Raw genomic sequence first — 17178 nt, forward strand, 5'->3', positions numbered from 1 at the left:
GACTAACTATTGTTTTTCACTTTTGTCACTCCACTGTATAATTAACCAGTATCACGCAGTGACATTATCAAGTGTCTTTATGAGTCAATGTGTCTGCATGCCGCCTAGTAGGTGGTGCATCACATAAGCTGCCATTTTAACCAAATGGAAACACTGGCATGTGAGTCAACTCTTCACATTCACATGATTGATTAACACACGTCCAAAGCAAACAGTAGAATGTGGCCAAAATGTACACAGAGGCATAGCTGGGGTTTAGAGTAAAAACAACCCTGCCGAGACTCGTACAAATTTTGCCGGCCCGTCCAACCAACCGCAGGACTTAGCCATGAAAGCAGCCAGGTCAAAATGATACACGAAAAGACACCGAGTAGGTCGGCCCATGTTGTTTAGATAATAACCACACGGCTCATTAAATGAAGGAAAACTCCGTCTCCCGTCGATGCCATGCAGAATTAAGTCGGCTGAGGCTCGCGGCGTTCTCTTACCCCGGGAGCGGCAGCGGCTGGCGATGGGATCAAATTCCTCATTGTCGTTGGGGCAGATGCACAGGAAGCTGCCGTCGAAGTTCTCACACAGGGCCTCCCCGCACAGCGCCAAGCTCATCTCGCACTCATTCACGTCTGAGGGAGAGGTCGTGAGGTCAATCAAAGGATCAGGCGTGTACACAAAGGCATGTGCAGTAGCGGTTGTTTAGTCATGCTTAGATTGAACTGTGGGGGTCCACTGTGTATCGTATTTGTGAAAGTAGAATGAGCAAAAAAGTTCTGGTGAAGATACACACCAACGCATTTGCTGGTGTCTCCTGGAGGGTTGGCGTAGCCCAGATAGCACTCGCAGCGGTAGGACCCATCGGTGTTTTCGCAAAAACCGTGGCTCTCACAAATAGTCCCATTGAGGCATTCGTCCACATCTGCGGGGGTGGGGGGGTGGGGGGGCAAAAAGAACAACACAGCGTTAAATGTTTGCACTGTAACAACACAAGTTGCTTTTTATGCAAACTCACTCGCAATCCAATTCTAGATTGGACTTACAATAACGAGTGAAACCACACTTTGACATGTCCAAAAAATTTGTATTATACGGTTCCGTGACAAGGTTTTCAAACACCGGTTGTTATTCAGTGAATTCAAAAGAAATTTTGCTAAATTGTTTTTTAACTAAGTCCAGAGGAGCTGTCAGGATACGGTGGCTGTTCAACTTGGACGGCCACCATTTTCTTTTTGAGGGAAACTTTCAATGAATTTTTCTCGCAGACCACAATAGCCACACATTATTTTATTCTTTGTGCAAGAAAAATACTTCGAGAGGGCTTCAACCTGATGTGACTCGGGGAGGAATGGCAAATGACAAAAAAAATAAAAATACTGGAGTGCTCTTTTGGCCCAAAACAATCCACAATGAATAGAGTTGTTGTGGCAACCAAACACACTAAAGAGACACGACAGACAAATTAGTCACTAAGTGTTTTGCAATCATTTGGTGAAATGAAAATATGCAAATAAATCAGATCATTTGTGTGCTTTTAACTGAAAGCAACATTCCAAAAGCAATTTTCTTGCCGTTTGTAATTAAAAGCTATTATTCACTTTCGGCAAAACATGTTGTGACCAACTGGCTGTTGTCGGGTCCAAACTTGGTTCTTTTAACAGGATGCGGCAGACCCACTTGCGTCTGTCAACCACATCCTTCTTTCAAGAGGAAACGAGCAAGTGATGTCACTAACTAGCCGTGAAAATACCTTCCTAGTTACGGGCTAGTCCATAAATAACTCGTGCTCGTGCTCTGTTAGATTTCATAATAAAAAATAATTAATTTGTATTACCTGTTTCGTGAGCGTCCATTTTTTGGGATAGACAAACCGCATCGTTGGACATTAAACGGCGAGTGACTCAGGCGTTGATTGCAAAGTTGAACTTTCGTCATTGTTTTTACAGGCACGAATATTTTAGGCCTTTGTGATGGAGCGTAAAGTTAAAATTAGTGAAAGCACAATATACACGATATCTGTTGACCTTTTAGTGGTAACCGCCCCCTATGAAGGCTGCAGTCTAAAAGTTTCCATGACTAATGGCAACTAAGCTTCGAAAACAGGAAGGCCCTTTTACAAACAAAGAAAAATACCGTCTATAAAACCACAACGGTGCCCGTCACTCGTGCTCCATTCTTATCAATGGCGATAAACACGCTGTTCTTTTTTTACGGTTCGCTGGGAAGACATGTGATGCTGATATCACGAGTTTTTATTTTGACCCTGAGGACTCATAAGGTAGAAAAGAGGAAAATGGGCCAAAAACCCATCTGATTTGAGCAAAGTATTTTGGCTGGCGTCCTGTTTCCTCGTTCAGCACAAACACACAGACTTTGACAGGCTTACTGGTAGGCTCATCCTCACTTGGCTACGTGCATAGCATGAGACGGGGAGGAGAGCTCCCACACGCCAATAAAACTCAGACAAGGCTCTCTTGTCCTTTTCCAGGGAAATGTTAAGAAGGACCTAAATTGCTGGATTGTAGCAAGAGGAGAGAGAATGATGGAGACATTGCTAGCTTAACTTGTTTAGTGGTTGCACAAGTGTGCACACCCTCTTTTTCTGGATGGATGATGGATGGAAGGAAGGATGGAAGGAAGGAAGGAAGGAAGGAAGGAAGGAAGGAAGGAAGGAAGGAAGGAAGGAAGGAAGGAAGGAAGGAAGGAAGGAAGGAAGGAAGGAAGGAAGGAAGGAAGGAAGGAAGGAAGGAAGGAAGGAAGGAAGGAAGGAAGGAAGGAAGGAAGGAAGGAAGGAAGGAAGGAAGGAAGGAAGGAAGGAAGGAAGGAAGGAAGGAAGGATAGACAATGGATGGATAAACAACGGATGGACGGACAGCTGGATGGATGGATTGACGGACGGATGGATGGATTGATTGATTGATCAATTGATTGATCGATTGATTTAGAGTTGTACAAATTATCCGTCAGATTAATGGTGGCAACATTTTCAATTAATTTATCTGGGTGTCAGTTTGTTATTGTAATTAGGTGGTGGAAGGAAAATGGAGATTAAACAAATAAATTCTATATATAAAAAAAGGACAATTCTCCACCACTGCAAACCACATTAATAAACATGGTTAACACTTTTATGACTGTCAGTCAAAAGTCTTTGTCAAGACAGTATGATTTGAGTATGTTTTGAATCTCACTGGATCGTGCATGAGTGTGTACACAACTCGCGATTTTAATGTTCCCTCAGAAATGTCAAATGGATCCAGAAATGTTTCCCTCAAGCGTGTCATTCATGTGGAACAAAATGTGTTGCAAACCGCATGTAATCCAAGGAACATCTCTGGGCAGAATGAACACATCAAGACCCCAATCATTTTTAGGATTAATGTCTTCTTCCTCAAAATGTTATGACGTCTTAACAGTAGCATTTCGTGACCTGCCGTAGTAGATCATCACAATAATATTTTGGGCTGGTACAACGGTACACCCCAGAGGTGGGATTTCATTACTCTGTGCTTCCATTTAGCAATCACGACTTGAGGGGAGAAATGAGTCAGGGAAGAAGGTGAGCAGTGGTGGTTGAGTGCCAAAGAGGAACCAAAAAGGCTCTTCACCTCCAGTATCTGAAATCTCCGTGCTAATTTGGAGCACATGGCGGCAGGCAGTCGGTGACAGCCGAAACCTGATTGAACCCACATGCAGACGTTATTTCACGCGTGGGCAAGAATGAAAAACGACGACATATCACGGGAATCCTGTTTGTGCTCTTTAACGCTCATTACGTCAATCTCCTATCTTGGACTGACCACAGTGGATCACAATAATGTGGATTTTATTACAGTGTGTGGGCATAAAGACATGGTAACCAAAACACACACATGGCAAATTTTCTCTTTTGAACTCGGCTGGATGGTTGACATGGATTCGACCGCATACCATTTCCACCCTTAGGCAAGTCTTATTAAAGATGATGCTTACAGCATGAGGGAGCTAAATTTAACCAATGACATATTCATGGATGTATAGCAAGCCCAAAAATCCCAGATGGGCATGCGAATGACCCCTTGAAAGCACAGTTGCGGCTAAAGTGTAAGAAAAACAGATATCTCCCCTTTTATTATGATTTATAAAATTAAACGAGAAGCGCTAACAGAGCCAAAGAAAAGCAGCGTCCTTTCAAAAACAAAGCAACGCCCATCTGCACGACCTCCTCTTGACTGATCGATGATCATTTTTAGAAGCAGACGAACACACCCTAAGTATTTTCGCAACATGACGATAGCGAGGAAGTCTAGACTTCTCCCGAAAAATGGGCTTTTAATGGTGCCCGAGAGACAACAACCAAAAGAGCATTGAAGAACCGCTAATGTTGCTTCTTGAGATGATCTCACAGTTTATATCTTGTACATTTCCTCCATGATGCTAACTGATTGCTAGCCGCTAGCCGCCATTAACACCGACGGCTTCCATCTGTGTTGGGACAGCATCATTCCATTCAGATGCTCTCAGCCTGCTTTCCCCTCTTCCCCTGTCCTTCTCCAGTGACTGTTTGGATGAGATAAATGTTTGGCCCTTTTATCTCTCAAAAACCTCATAAGCCCCCGTTTTTTTTCTTCTTCTTCTTCTTACGCTGAGAACAACAAAGATAAATCCTCCGCCTGGGGATTGAGAAGCAAGTGAGGAAATCCAAAAGCTGCGCAAAGAACCCGAGGTGTCCGTGCCAGTAAACACACAAGCGTACTCTGGATGTCACGGAGATGCGTCTATTGAAGTTGGACAAACCGAGAGAGGCCCAGATGTAGCGAGTGCACAAACGCGGCCAGCGAAACTAGGTGAACTGAAACGGAGAAGGTATGCGGACATCTAAGCGAACCGTCCCCTGTCCTTCCAATCAAAAGCAAAACAACGATTCAATTTCAACACATCTCCAGACACACTCCAGACTTGTGTGAGCTACTGACCTCACTCCCTGGCCCTGTCTTTTCTCAAAAGCGCTAAATTGTGTCCTCTATTCCTACTACATGTGGTTTGACCACTAACCGCAGTCTGTGGCCTCTTCTCCCTCAAGGCCAGGCTGGCAACCCATGAAGCAGCGGTACGACCCGATAGTATTTTCACAGCGCCATGTCCCGCACACGGAGCTTCCGAACTCCTTACACTCATTCTGATCTGCAGAGAAAACGAGAAACAGCGGGTCGGTTAGAAAATGGTGCCATCCGTGGCACGAATGCAAACCCCCCCACATCTTCTGCTTCAAGTGTTAGCTACACAACTGGAGTCATCCAGGAAGCCTGCGGTGTAGCTGTCCTCGGTGAACGCGGCAGGCAAGAGGGATGGCCAAGAACAATATTATCACAGCAACCAAAGAACTTGCAAAGGAGATGTTCCAGAGGGAGAAAACAGCTCCTGCTCACAATGGGGTCATTCACGCTTTTTTTTGGGGGGGTGGAAGAAACTCACCATGTCATTCGGGAACCCCCCCCTCGCTACTTTATGCCACTTGGACACTTCTATGATGTAATAGCCCTATATTGAACTGATTAAAATAAATCGTAGCTGTCTTACCTTCACAGTCAGCCGTCTCCTCGCTGTACTTGAAACCGGCTTCGCATAAGCACATGAAACTTCCCTCAGTATTGAGGCATTGTCCCCGAGTGCATATGTTGTCTTTGCTACACTCGTCCACATCTATGATGGAAAGAAAAACGAGATTTATTCCATCACAAAATGTAACTCCATGAGTCTACAGAGAACATTGGTTTATATTACAAAATAAACTTGCGCAATCTGTTTGAACATGAGACGCATATTTGGATCATGTGAAGGTATACTGGCGCAAAAGGAAGAAAAGTAAATATATCTACCGTTGAGTCATAAATGTTGCTAATGAATGCTACATGCTTGATGAAATGCACAATGTTGGATAATTGCAGCATTACAGCATAAATCGTGCTGTATAGAGACGGGAGGTGAGGAGGAATTCTGTTTTCCAAAAAATGATCTTGTTATTTAAGTCGATATACTTTTTGTGACATCTTTCTTTGGCGAGAATTTTCAAATTGGTAGACGTCATCCGTGCCAGCAAAAAAAAAATAAGGAGACAACGTCTGATTAATATGATAATCAGTGTCCGCCGTTTGTTGTGGGCGGACAGCCAAAGTAGCTGACGCAGGCTGGTAAGCAATCTTCCAAAACCTCAGTGGGAATATCTCCCAAGGCAAATAGCTCACTAGCAAATCCAAGAACCCGGACCAAGGGGACCAGCCCATCCCCACGGGCATCATTCATCTAACTTCACCCTTTACCGTATTGGCAAAGACACTCCCGAAATAACAACGGCTTCAATTCAAACATTCCAGTCAAATCCTTTTAAATTATTTTGACAGCAAATTTGCTGAAAAGAGAAGCTAACGGATTACAAAGCAACATTATTTCCCCCAGAGCTGTGAGTGCTCGGTCGTTGGGTGCGGCTGGAATAATATAAAACTGAAAGCCCGCTGGTGAGATTGATGCTGAGGTTATGGGCAATTAAAACAGAATGATTGGACTGAGTGCCTCAGTTCTCGGAGCTAACTAGAAATTCTTTGGGCAAGCTTATAGTATAAAAACTATATTGGGGACCCTGTCCTTCCCCGGAATGTGCTTACCTCTGCAGGAGGTCCCATCGATTACCTCCAGGCCGTCAGGGCACGTGAAACCGAAAGATCCAACGTTGTTGGTGCACTGACCTCCCACACACCGACTTGTGTTCTCACATTGGTTTCCATCTGTGTCCAAACAGACAAACACGTCATGACCATGACATAGTCCGACCAGCTGTGTTCTTTTCCAAATGTTTTGTCGTCTTAAGGAAGATCTTCTGGTACTAATCAACAGGGTACCCATTGAAATGATTGCTAGTCTTGGAAATGATGGAAGCTCAAGTAGAAATGATGGCGTACCTTCGCACGCGCGGCCGACGGGTGCCACGGTAAAGCCGGGGTCAAAGGTCAGACATGAGTAGGAGCCCTCCGTGTTGATGCAAAAGCCCGCCGGACACAGCCCTGGTGTCTGGCACTCGTCGATATCTGAGAGACAACGAAAAATAAAAAAATTAAGAATCCAGATTGTGGAAATGCTATATCTTCCCCGTCTGCTAATATTATTAACGGAAGAGTCGAGCTTCAGCACAAGTGCAAAGCATTAGGCTCGGTTAAGTAAATCTCGCTTAATTTGATCGCGCTGACTGTTTTATTAAAAAAGGACGGAAAGATAAGTACGCAAGACGATCGTCGGGCGCAAAACAGCAAGCTATCGCAGGTGGTGTGTCATTTCTGGAGAAACAAACAGTGACCGAGATGGCTGTTATGCGATCGCTGAAAATTCCACAGAGCAGCACGGATTAGATTCTTTCGAGGGGGAAAAGAAAGTGCGGGCCACCGTTAAGTGATGGCTCAGTTTTGCCTTTGGGTGAACGGAGGGAGTTCCACATAGCGAGCTTACGGAGGAAGGATGCACGGCGGTTGACTTAATTTCAAATTAAGGCCTTAATATTTTCCATCGTATCATTTAAATCCTATCAGAGGCGGACTTGGACCCGAGGTTGTTTTGTGAAACTTTTTCCCAGCGCAGAAACATACATCAGTGGGGGGAAAGATCATCCTCTCGGGCTAGAGCCCCACTTCCATTAAAAAACACACAAGAGTGTATGTGAATAACCCAGGCCACATTTGAATTAAACAATCATCCGGTTTTGTCGTTCTCATGAAGTCATAGCGAAGCTAACCTCACTGGTTTGGTCAGACGTTGGATTCCGTTGATCTCATAAATCGTGACGTATTTCGGCAAACTGTAATCAAGTTGAGGGTCTAGAGTAATTTTTTTTTTTACGTCGGCTTAGATCCGGTTAGATAATGACTCTGGTGACATCATGAAAGGTCGGTTTACCCTCGCAGCCATCACCGTCCTGAGACAGCTGCAAGCCGGAGCTGCAGCTCGTGCAGGTATAAGATCCGGGAGTGTTTGAGCACAGCTGGTCCGGGCACACGTTAGCGACCAAGCATTCATCCACATCTGGATACAAAAAAACGAATGGACACATCATAACCCAGATTGCCATCTCTGGCGTGAACCAAAAACATCCTGCCTGTTCAAATCAGCGAAATTAAAAATCAGCCAAGCTCGGAAACGTCAACACGTGGATCATTCCGTTATCCGAAGACATCATGCGCTATTCTGAGACAGATGTGTATTTGTTTTTGAGCAAGGGTTAAATAATCAGCGCTCGGGGGCAATGAGCTTGATCAGCCGGCTATGATGTGATGTCTGAGAGACGGGACGTCGGCAAACCTGAACCAGATCGAATCCATTGACACATTAATCCCGCTGGAGACAAACATCTGCGTGCGAGTAAACAAACATGAACCGAGCCAACATCCGGCCGGGTAGCCAAAAATCTCACCATCGCACTGCTGTCTATCCTCGGAGATTCTGTACCCAGGCTGACAGCTGACACATGTGTAGGAACCTTCTGTGTTTGTACATGTTCCCCGGGGGCACGTCGTAGGCAGCGCGCACTCGTTAATATCTGGCACCAAACAGAACAGGATATGAGAAAAAAGCGGGAATCTCTTCCGCCAACAAAAACATCTAATCCAGATCTTCTCCAGTGTTAGTATGAAGAGCAAAAGTTAAAAATGAACGTGCTGAGTTACCGACCTTCACAAAGTTCTCCGTCATACGACACCGTGTAGCCCGCCGGGCAGTTCTCGCAGGTGTAAGAACCCTCGGAGTTTAGACAGATGCCGTTGGAGCAGGTCGACAACGACTGGCATTCGTCGATATCTGGGCGGATCACAACAAAAACATCGCGGGACATGTTTGGACCTCACTCGTGAAAAGAATTCTCGGGTTGAATGCGAAGCTTATTTTGTCAAGGCGCCCGGTATGTGTCAAAGGAGAGAATAAATGGTTTTCTCGGAGCTTACCTTCACATCGGCGTCGATCCGGAGTCACTTTGTAACCCGCTTTACACCTGGTGCAGGTGTACGAGCCAGCCGTGTTGGCGCACACGCCGCCGAGACACCAGTCGCCTTGGGAACACTCGTCCACATCTGCAAACAAACACACTTAGCCATATTGTCGCTTTTGGTTGCTAATTATTCAATTGTACCTTCACATCTCAGCCCATCTGCTGATGGTTCAAAACCAGGATTACAACTCTGGCATGTAAAGGAACCTGGCGTGTTGACGCAAATTCCTTCAGGACACTTTTTACCAGATGCGCACTCATCGATATCTAAAGAGAGGAAAAAAAATTTAGTTTGATTTGGTTATACGTGTAAATCGTGTGATGAAATACACAACAGACCTTCGCAGGTTTTGTCGTCCGGGGTGACTTGGTAACCATGGTTACAAGTACATCTGTGGGTACCCTCCAGATTCACGCAATGTCCGTGAAGGCACATCCCGGGAAGCAGACACTCGTTCACATCTGGAGATAAGAAAAAGTGGAAAAATAAAAAACTTTTTATAACTTTTTTTTTTTTATAAAAGCTTCAAATTTGCCATGGAGCTTCTTCAGTAGCACGCGTGGAAACTTTTTACACAGCTTGTCACAGATCTCGCCGCTGATGACTTACCTTGGCATACGTTGTCCAGCGCGAGTTTGTATCCTTGGAAACAATTGCACCTATAGGAGCCCTGGCTGTTGACACACCTTCCGTGGCCGCATATGTTTTGGTTCAAGCATTCGTTTATATCTGCGGAAACGGCGGGGTCAGGAAAGTTATTGTCAGTCTTGGGGGGGGGTTTGAAACCATAAAAGTTGTTTGCCAAAATGTTGATATCCACTCTGGTTGTTATACTGCGCAAAAAAGGGAAAGTATCATGCGTGTAAAAAAAAAATAAAAAATTACTTTTTTAAACAGACCCAATACTCATTAAGGCTTTTAACGATATTCCACTTTACTACTTGTGGGAAAAACCTTGTGTTTTGTAGCGGAATTTTTTGTCAAGGGTTAACAACAATAATGTGGCAGGATTATGTGGGGGGAAAAAAGAAAAAAGCAAAGTCAGAGGAGTGGACGTTACATAACACACATAGGAAGGGTGCTCGTTCATCTGCAAAGGAGCTGGAGAAAGAACAATACGACGAGGTGATGCATGGAATTAAAACAGAGAAGAATGTCACGGATTGAGTTTTTTCTGGCCCGATGCAGTCATACGGCCGTTTGATCAACACTGACAAGGCAATGGAGCTGTTCACTATCACGACGGCAATTAAGCTTATCGGCGACCCGGCCAATTGGACGCAAATTGCCGTCCTCCCGTCAGAAGGTTGAAGCGAAAACTGGAAAGCCGCCTGTTTATCCCGGAGCAGCGCCAGTTAGGCCCGCATGTGGATTAAGTTGACAAAATGTTTACCTTTAACCTCTCAGCTCCTATTTATTCTTCCCAGATTGCTACAGATTAACAAAGTAGTTCACGAGGAGTTCTGCGTGGAAACACGGCAATTAGATGATGCACCAAAGAAACACTTGGAGTCATTTTCATTTAGTCTCCATTTTTTTTCACGTCTGGAATCCTCGAAGCCAGGAGCTCGGCTTTCCAAACATATTAAAGGTGGTGTAAGGTCACGAAAAGGGGATGTGGTAAGTCACACCGATCGGGTTGTTATGTAACCGGGCCACATTGGGGTTGAGTCTTAATAGCTTCAAAGCAACCATACGTGCGTTCAAATCTAATAGACCACAGCGAGAGAACACGGCGGTTGAGTGAGAAGATTTGTTTGCAAGTCCCGACCTCTTCACAGTCGGGAGTTGACCGTTCGACCCTCCTCATACATCTCCAGTGACTGCCCGGTCCCCTCACCCAATCCCTGCTAATCAAATCCTGCCGGCTTCCAGCGGGCCCAACTGTACAGTGGTCAGAGCTCTCCAACAATAACATGCTGTTTGTTCAAAGCTGTGGCCGAGAGAAAATATTTGGACTCTACCGAATTGAAGTATTATAAACAATTTTTTCTTTTTCGGGGGCCGCTGATATCAGAAGATAAACAATAACACGGGAAGATGTTTAAATAATATTGTGGATATTACCGCGGGGCTGCTGAGCTGATATTTCATACATGAAGGAACTGAATGGACCCAGAAAGGGGCGGGGCGATCTAGCCGTCATCGCTGTGGTTTTCGAACCTGTCACGTCGGCCTTATATCGCTGCACGGCGGACATAAAACATACACGGCGAGCTTGTCTGAAGTCGACGCACAAATGTATTCTCGATACATTTAAACACATGAGCAGTCATCGCGCTTTTTAAAAAAAAAACTAAACGCGATTTAATCAAACCAATGTTGGATCACAGACTGTCGGCAGGTCATTACCGCCGGGGCTTGTCGCCATCAGTTGGGTCTGGCAATTCCATTAGGAAAACGCCGCTTTTAAATGTAACCCAATGCTTTTCAGAAGTTTGAAGAAAAAAAAATAAATTGCGGCGGTCTCACAGAACGCTTACACAACATTTGGTGAATAAAGATTTCTGATAGTTTTCCCATACGGACAACATTGTCAACACAATTCTTGTTTTATCTGCAAAAATATGATGTTTTTTTTAACATAATTAGAAAAAAAAATCACATAAAAACATTTTTGTGATGATACGCTTATGTAACCTTACCTGCGCATCCATTGCTGGTTGGCCTGAAGCCGGTGCCACAAACCCGGCAGTGAAAGGAGCCCACAGTATTAACACAACCACCATCAGGACAAGTGCTTGGATCCTGACACTCATCCACATCTATAAAAAAATGGAAGACGACATGAACGTTTAGCCGTTATCGAGCACGAAGCGTGCGAACAACCGGATCACCTTCGCATTGGTCTCTCCAAGACTTGGCAAAACCGTTGTCACATTCACAAGTATAAGATCCTTCCGTGTTGATGCAGCGACCACTCTGGCATTTGTTGGGCATGCTGCACTCATTAATATCTGCAAGGTAAGAAAGCAAAAATAAATAAATAAAAATGTAATTTTCAAAAGCACATCCCAAAGAAGATCACAGCTTACCTTGACAGAACTTCCTGTTTTGAGTGATGGCTTGGCTGTATCCGCTGAAGCATTGACAACTGTAGGAGCCATAGTTGTTCGTACAAATCCCTTTTCCATCACATGGCTCATCCTCACACTCATTCACGTCTACAGACAGCAACAGAAAGTCAGCTCACATTGATCATTTTTCCATCTTCCAGGTACTCACCTATACAGGTGGTCTGTAGAGCATTGAGTTGAAATCCTGCTTCACAATGGCAAGTGTAACCACTCTGCACAGGGATGCATTTCCCATGGCCACAAATGGATGGAGTGGTTGCACACTTGTCAAAACTTCCTAAAAGGCAAAAAAAAATGTGTAATGAGCTCGCTCAGTCGGGTCTCAACCAAACAACAATATGGCTGACTTATTATGATGGTAGATGCTGTGAAGTGTGACCCAAAAAAAAAGTCTCTATGGGAGCCATCATGCTGTTTTACTTGGATTTTATAATATAAATTTTACCTGAGTCTGTGTGGGCTGTTTCCTTTGGATCAGGCTTGGCTGGTGAGTTTGGAGAAACTTCTGGAAGGAGGGAAGAATAATGTTAGCTATGATGTATTTGGGTCCAGTATAAAAGGACACAACCACCAACGCTCTGCCTAAATTACGCATTGCTTATTCTACAAAATTCTACTGCTTGAGCTGTCACTCGACAGGCGACTTGAAAAGAAAAACGATCCCGACTTTTCTTCGAGTTAAAAGAGTACAATAGCAGAATTAGAAATGTTAAAATTGGACCGTCTGTGTTTTTGCTGGCGCCAGAGCAGAGCATGTAAAGAGCGTAACTGGAAATACTGCGTTGAATCAAAACATCCAATATATCTTCAGATAGAAATGACAATAAATCATAGTTGTTTCTTGATCTTGAGAAATAAACTATATTACAATGTTAAAAATAATACCAGGATATTTGGATGGCGAGTCCGTCACAACAGCTGGCTGAAAAACAAACACACATTCAGACACATGTCGGGTAAATTAACACCTTTACAAAAGGAAGAACTTACCGGTCTTTGAATTTCCACATCTGGCAGGAGAAGACAAGAAGAGGAAGATAATTAGTAACCTCGATGCCATTGCATTTATCAACATGTTCTTTTCACCTTCAGGCTGTCGAGATGTTTCTCTGTCTGGGATTAAGGGATGGTGAGGTTGGTGCGGATCGATCGGGCGCCGGGGTAACTCTGGATACTCGGGCCATTGGGGTATTTGCGGACTTTGTGGGTAAATGGGATATTGAGGCTGGGAGGATGGCAGCTGAGGATATGTTGGGTTCTGCTCCTCCCAGGACAAACCGGTACTCTGAAGATCATCCCGGCCCAGCTGCCGCAAGGAAATCTGAACATCGGAGCGGGAGTAGGTGTATCCGTGACCGACTGGGCAGATCTCCTTGAAATGATCTGTATGGAGGAAAACATGGTAGCAAAAACTGGGTCAAGATTCTGAAAATTGATCGAGTTTGCAGGATGATAGACGACATGGTCCTCAACTCCTCAGTCTTAGTCCTGACCAAGTCTCAGGTTGTGTTCCAGCTTCCAAATAATACCACAATAGACTTACAAGGTGTGATTCATATTTCATCTTTAAATTCCATTTGCGTAATTTTCTATGACAATGTAATGGAAGACTCAGTGAGAGCAACCAACAAAAGGGTTTTTGGAAATACATTTGCATACCCAAATAGCCTCAGAGGATCCCAAAGTACTCACTGACCCCCTTGCTGATAATTGCAAACTCGACAGACAGTCGGAGCCCAGCGAACCTCAGAGATGGTGAATCCATTACAAGCTAGAAGTGCACTGTCCTCTATTTGACCTAAGACGCGCAACCTAATGCCCAAGGAATCTGGAAAAACGTCGAGACAGCTAAATATGAAGAAGGTAAAGGAGGGACTGACTGACTGACTGATGAAGGTGTGGATGAAAATCAGCCTTGATATAATCCGCAGCACACCACACCGTAGCTAAGGTGAAAGTTGGTATAAAAGTCGGCAGGATCTTGTTACCTGGTCACAAGGAATAAGCCCGAGTGCTTTGTTCGGATCATGACTAGCTCTTTGTCAGTCCATACAAAAGCCAGGATCTAAGAGATCAGAGGCTACTTGTCAGTCCTGGTCAAAGCAACATCATGGAGGTCTATGATATTTGATCTATGACGATTCTTTAAAATCACTGGCGAAATCATACAGTTCTCCCCGTGAAATCTCAAATGACGGGTTTGTATGACAAAAATGTTGACAGTTTCCCATGTTTCTTTTGGCTAAGCTATCTTTTTTCTGTTTCTGAGTTTCTCTCAGTGGACATGAGCGATAACCCTAAAACTGACTCCCACTCTTGTACGGCCTCCAAAATATGACAACTGTTATGCTTTTGGTCTTTTTCCACTTCAAACAAATTGTGATTATTCCGAACTCATTTGCAAAAGCTGGCAGACGAGAAAGGTGTTGACTGACTGAACGTCTCAATTCATCGTTCTTTGAGATGGCTTTCAAAAACACTGACAACCTTCACGAGTAGCATTTTAGAGCTACAAACATCAGCAACTAAGCAAATATGCAAAACTCAAGACGGGATGTGTTTGTAGATTGAGTACATGACCTTGTCGAATATTTGTGTGGAGCCACATACCTGATTCGGGCAAAGGGCAGCGATCGCAGCCATCTCCCCAGGCTTTGCCCACGCGGCTGCAGCAGCAGATCTGCTTGGTGATGTGTTGAGAAAGTGGCAGCGAACATGCTCCTGCTGACACCGATCTGTAGCAAAACGCCTTCTGGTCTGAAACGGCCTTGTCAGCTGCGGAGATAGTACATCATCAGGATTATTTCGATTCATTTGCCGATTATGTTGCCGATTAATCAAGGAATTGGATTTACAAAAAGAAAAATCCAAGCTGTTACTTCAAATCCTGTCTTAAAGTGAAATCGAAATTAATGATTCAGTTTTGGATATGGTAAAAGAACAGTCAGAAATGTTGATCATTATTTTCCATAGTAAAATGAAATTTTATATTTTGATTCCACACAAAAATCAAGCATCTGCTACAGAACTTAGATAACATTTACTGAAGCTGAAATTCAAAGCATTTGGCCAATTCCGAATTGAGAAAAATATCCAAACAATTCATCGATTATAAATAACAATCATCGATTAATCAATTAATCGTTGCACATTAAATAAACCTCCCCATTAGATTGCAAGCTATGATATCATTGAAATGGAAAATGTTCAAACTAGGGACTTGTTAATACATCATAAGAATCCTTGCTGTCGGCCAGTTCCCAAGCGTACACATCTTCCGGGCCAAACGACTGCCACCTCCAATTTTGGATACTTACAGACGCAATGACTTCTGGCAGGGTCCAACATGAAACCAGGCTTACACGTGCACCTGTAGCTTCCTTTGGTATTGAGACACTCTGCATTCTTGCAGATTCCCGGCAGCAGGCACTCATTGATATCTGTAAAATATGCAAAACGTTAGCCTTGAAGCTTTGTTTCATCCTGACAGGCAATGTTGGAACTGCAAACCATCTCCTGGAAATGAATATCACATTTCTTTTACATTGAGTATGCAAAGCCGTCAAGACCAACAATGATGTAAGTTTTAGGAATCGTTGGAAAAGGTGACAAAATATTGTATCGTTACAAAAAAAATGCCAGCTGCTTGGAGGTGATGACGAGTGGAATGCTTGAAGTTACCTAACGGTATGAAATACAGGAGGAGTGATGACGTGAAGAAAACACATGCACGGAGGAATTGACGCTCATTCATTTTAAAAGCAGGAGAGACATGCAGAAGTGGATGCTTTACACATCCCAGGTCAGGGAGGCTTTGTTTTTCTCACTCACTGACCAGCCGAGTCCCAGTTCAGCTCCAGAGGCAATAAAACAAGTTAAAGTACCAGCCAGGAGCCGGGAGTCAGACACTTAATTTATTTTAGCCATTGTAGTCCCGCTGGACTGTGCAAATGTAAAGTTCAAGCAGTATGTTTTCTGGTCAGAGTTCAGGTCAGGATTGGGCTCAGCCTTTCGTCACATGGGGTCTCTAATCCACCGTTTGGTGGAGTTTGAGATTAGCGCTATTGTTACAGTCTGCTGCTGGGTTGACTGGGATTGACGTTGACTTTCAATGACACCCTGTCCTGACTTGCACTAATCTCAACATCATTTTTGACTTTCAATGCGAGACAGATGTAATTAATGGAATTAATCAAGTATTTGTGAAAGGTCGAGATGGTGTCTTCTGACCTTACATTCTTAACTATTATTATTAAAAAAAAAAAAATGTCCACCTGTAGTATTACATAGGAGCGCTGTAAAGGAAATTGGCTATTAACTGTTTTAGCCAAAGGCGGGATAAGACAATTACTAAAAGTATAGACGTACGTTATGGGGGCAAAAGTGCATCGTTCGAGACGGAAAACGAGGAATGCAGCGGTAGTGAGATGGAGGCGAAGGTCGAAGTTGGCAAGCTAGTCGGCACAATTTTAATAATAAAGTAAAAAATTATTTAGAAAAAAAAAAGAAATCTCATTGGCACTTGCAGCAAAGCCTCTGGGAATGAAGCAACAGCTGAAAGGGACATTAGACGGTCCAAAGAAAATACATTGGGGGGGGGGGGTTGGTACTGGCAGCTCGGCTGCTTTTGTAATTAAAGAAATAAGCAGCTGCAATGGAGGAACATCTTGAAACCATCGCATAGGGAAAGCATGACTGTATTAAAGATACATTATTTTACCTGCTTGAAAGACAAATGTGCCCTTGTCTACAAAAAAAAGTTTTATTTCTTTTTTCGGTCAAACCCTTTGAGCTGTGACCAATAAAGCAGATCTGAGATCCAACCTGAAAACTAGCACCTGCTTGAAGACCTCAGAACGTTTTTTTTTATTTCAATAAATATCCCAAATGGCTCCAATATTGAAGTTTTTTATTTTAAATGGTCAGACTGCTTCCATGTCCACACATTGGGCACCATGTGTGGCTCTTTTGGACCTGACCTAGCAGACACTTGACAGCCATCCCCCCTCTGGGATGTTGTGATGAAGCGAAATCTGCTGTTTTCTTTTCCAGGAGTGACTTGATGTTGTTTTTTTTAACAGATGGATGGACAAGCTAGCAAGTCA

At 43.8% G+C, this 17178-nt stretch overlaps 1 protein-coding gene across 1 annotated transcript in view; it reads right to left on the reverse strand.

The window, feature by feature from the left end:
• The window catches only part of LOC133169132 (latent-transforming growth factor beta-binding protein 2-like), a 50697-nt gene that overhangs the window by 4503 nt on the left and 29016 nt on the right, over nucleotides 1–17178 (reverse strand). Inside the window, exons 10-32 of the mRNA XM_061301058.1 lie at nucleotides 15391–15513; nucleotides 14684–14848; nucleotides 13160–13456; nucleotides 13064–13083; nucleotides 12959–12995; nucleotides 12519–12578; nucleotides 12222–12350; nucleotides 12032–12160; nucleotides 11834–11953; nucleotides 11642–11761; nucleotides 9606–9725; nucleotides 9335–9457; nucleotides 9137–9262; nucleotides 8952–9077; nucleotides 8683–8808; nucleotides 8426–8551; nucleotides 7912–8037; nucleotides 6927–7052; nucleotides 6633–6752; nucleotides 5551–5673; nucleotides 5026–5154; nucleotides 785–913; nucleotides 489–623 (exon numbers count right to left, since the gene is read on the reverse strand). Coding sequence (XP_061157042.1) covers nucleotides 489–623; nucleotides 785–913; nucleotides 5026–5154; nucleotides 5551–5673; nucleotides 6633–6752; nucleotides 6927–7052; nucleotides 7912–8037; nucleotides 8426–8551; nucleotides 8683–8808; nucleotides 8952–9077; nucleotides 9137–9262; nucleotides 9335–9457; nucleotides 9606–9725; nucleotides 11642–11761; nucleotides 11834–11953; nucleotides 12032–12160; nucleotides 12222–12350; nucleotides 12519–12578; nucleotides 12959–12995; nucleotides 13064–13083; nucleotides 13160–13456; nucleotides 14684–14848; nucleotides 15391–15513 — 2835 coding nt within the window. The remainder of the gene's footprint in view (nucleotides 1–488; nucleotides 624–784; nucleotides 914–5025; nucleotides 5155–5550; nucleotides 5674–6632; nucleotides 6753–6926; nucleotides 7053–7911; nucleotides 8038–8425; nucleotides 8552–8682; nucleotides 8809–8951; nucleotides 9078–9136; nucleotides 9263–9334; nucleotides 9458–9605; nucleotides 9726–11641; nucleotides 11762–11833; nucleotides 11954–12031; nucleotides 12161–12221; nucleotides 12351–12518; nucleotides 12579–12958; nucleotides 12996–13063; nucleotides 13084–13159; nucleotides 13457–14683; nucleotides 14849–15390; nucleotides 15514–17178) is intronic.

Source organism: Syngnathus typhle, linkage group LG16, assembly GCF_033458585.1.
Source record: "Syngnathus typhle isolate RoL2023-S1 ecotype Sweden linkage group LG16, RoL_Styp_1.0, whole genome shotgun sequence".
Taxonomy (NCBI): domain Eukaryota; kingdom Metazoa; phylum Chordata; class Actinopteri; order Syngnathiformes; family Syngnathidae; genus Syngnathus; species Syngnathus typhle.